The sequence below is a fragment of the Malus domestica genome, chromosome 14 (genome assembly GCF_042453785.1).
Source record: "Malus domestica chromosome 14, GDT2T_hap1".
In the NCBI taxonomy this organism is placed as follows: domain Eukaryota; kingdom Viridiplantae; phylum Streptophyta; class Magnoliopsida; order Rosales; family Rosaceae; genus Malus; species Malus domestica.
Window position 1 is genome coordinate 5,593,025 of NC_091674.1, and position 1,604 is coordinate 5,594,628.

At 39.7% G+C, this 1,604-nt stretch overlaps 1 protein-coding gene across 1 annotated transcript; it reads right to left on the bottom strand.

The window, feature by feature from the left end:
- Window positions 1–788: 788 nt before the first annotated feature.
- Window positions 789–1,346, bottom strand: LOC139191118 (uncharacterized). Its single transcript, XM_070811668.1, has one exon. The coding sequence runs from the start codon at window positions 1,344–1,346 to the stop codon at window positions 789–791; it is 558 nt and encodes a 185-aa protein (XP_070667769.1).
- Between the last annotated feature and the right edge of the window lie 258 nt (window positions 1,347–1,604).

Genomic DNA, 1,604 nt, shown 5'->3' on the forward strand with positions numbered 1-1,604 from the left:
GACCTTTGTGATGCTTTCCAAACACACACCCTTCACATGTTTCATTGCATTGGTCCATCTTTGGTATCCCTTACACCATTTCATGCTTTTGCATATTTTGTAAGATTGTCATGTTTAAATGAACAAGCCACTTGTGCCATAGCTTCATAGAACCTGTCACACTTGCTTTCCTTGCCACTTCCTCTAGGTACTTCAACATAAGTGGAAAACTTATGTTTTTCACTTCCATTCTAGTCACTAGGTTTGATAGGGACCTGTCATTATAGATCTCGACCACAGTTCCCCCAAAGAGTAGGAAATAATCATGCTCCATAATTTAACCCACATTAAGTAGATTCTCATCCAATCTAGGCATTAGCATCACTTCCCTTATGCATCTTTTTCCCTTCTTGGTGTTAATAACTAGAGTTCCTCTTCCAGTGGCCTTGACAATGTTTCCATTTCCCATTTTCACTTTTCCAGTGAAGTTTGTGTCAATGTCAATGAGTAATGACTCATGTGTAGTCATGTGGTTGCTCTAGCCACTGTCAATGTACCACACTTCATTGTTTTTCTCCACTTTTGCACTAAAAGCACAAAACACATTTGCTTATTCCTCCACTTGATTTGCACAGTTCACTTGCTGCACATCCTTTGATCTGCAATCTTTCAAGATGTGCCCGAACCTGTTGCATTTGTGGCACCTAGGCTTGTCCTTGAACCAACACTCTCCAAGATGGAATTTGTCATAGTGCTTGCATTACTGCTTGATTCTTGGACCTTCATTTGAGTAGTTGCCTTGGTTAGGTCTAGGGTTTTGATACCCCTTTCCTTCCCATTTCTTGTTCTTGCCTTTCCATTGTGGTTTTTTGTTTGCTTGCACTAGCTTGACTACTAGATCCAACATTGAGTGATAGAAAAGCTTTTTTAGGTGCAAAATCAGCATGCCTCTTGAGCCTTTGGTCAAAAGCTCTTAAGGATGCCATGACATCTTGCACACTAAGAGTTTCAGTGTCTTTGGTTTCTTCAATGACACTCACTATTGAATCATAGGGTTTAGTCAAACTAATCAACAGTTTTTGTACAATTCTTTCATTTGGCAGTTCCTCACCATATGTTTTCATCTTGTTTACAACATCAAATAGCCTAGTAAAGTAGTCTTTTAACAACTCATTCTCCCTTATTCTTGTATACTTGAAATCTCTTCTAAGGGATTGAAGTTTTACCTTTCTGACTTTGGTGTCTCTTCTGTACTCTTGTTGTAAAACTTCCCAAGCTCCATTTGCACTTTCTTCATTTGTTATCCTTGGGAAAATGGTGTCTGAGACAACACCTTGGATGATTCCAAGTGCTCTAGCATCCTCCATCCGGTTCTACTTTAGTGTTTTGAGTTGTGTTTCTGTGAGGTCCTCCTTTAGAGCATCGACCTCCATCTTAGGTAGTTCATACCCATACTGAACCATATCCCATAGATCATAGGACTTGAAAATGGTTGTCATTCTTATTCTCCAAAAGTCATAGTTCTCCCCATAAAAGACTGGAGCTTTTAGCTCACTGCTACTGTTGGATCCCTTCATTTGCAGGGTTGTTTGTTGGTTGTTGTTGTTGTGGACATTACGTAGGTG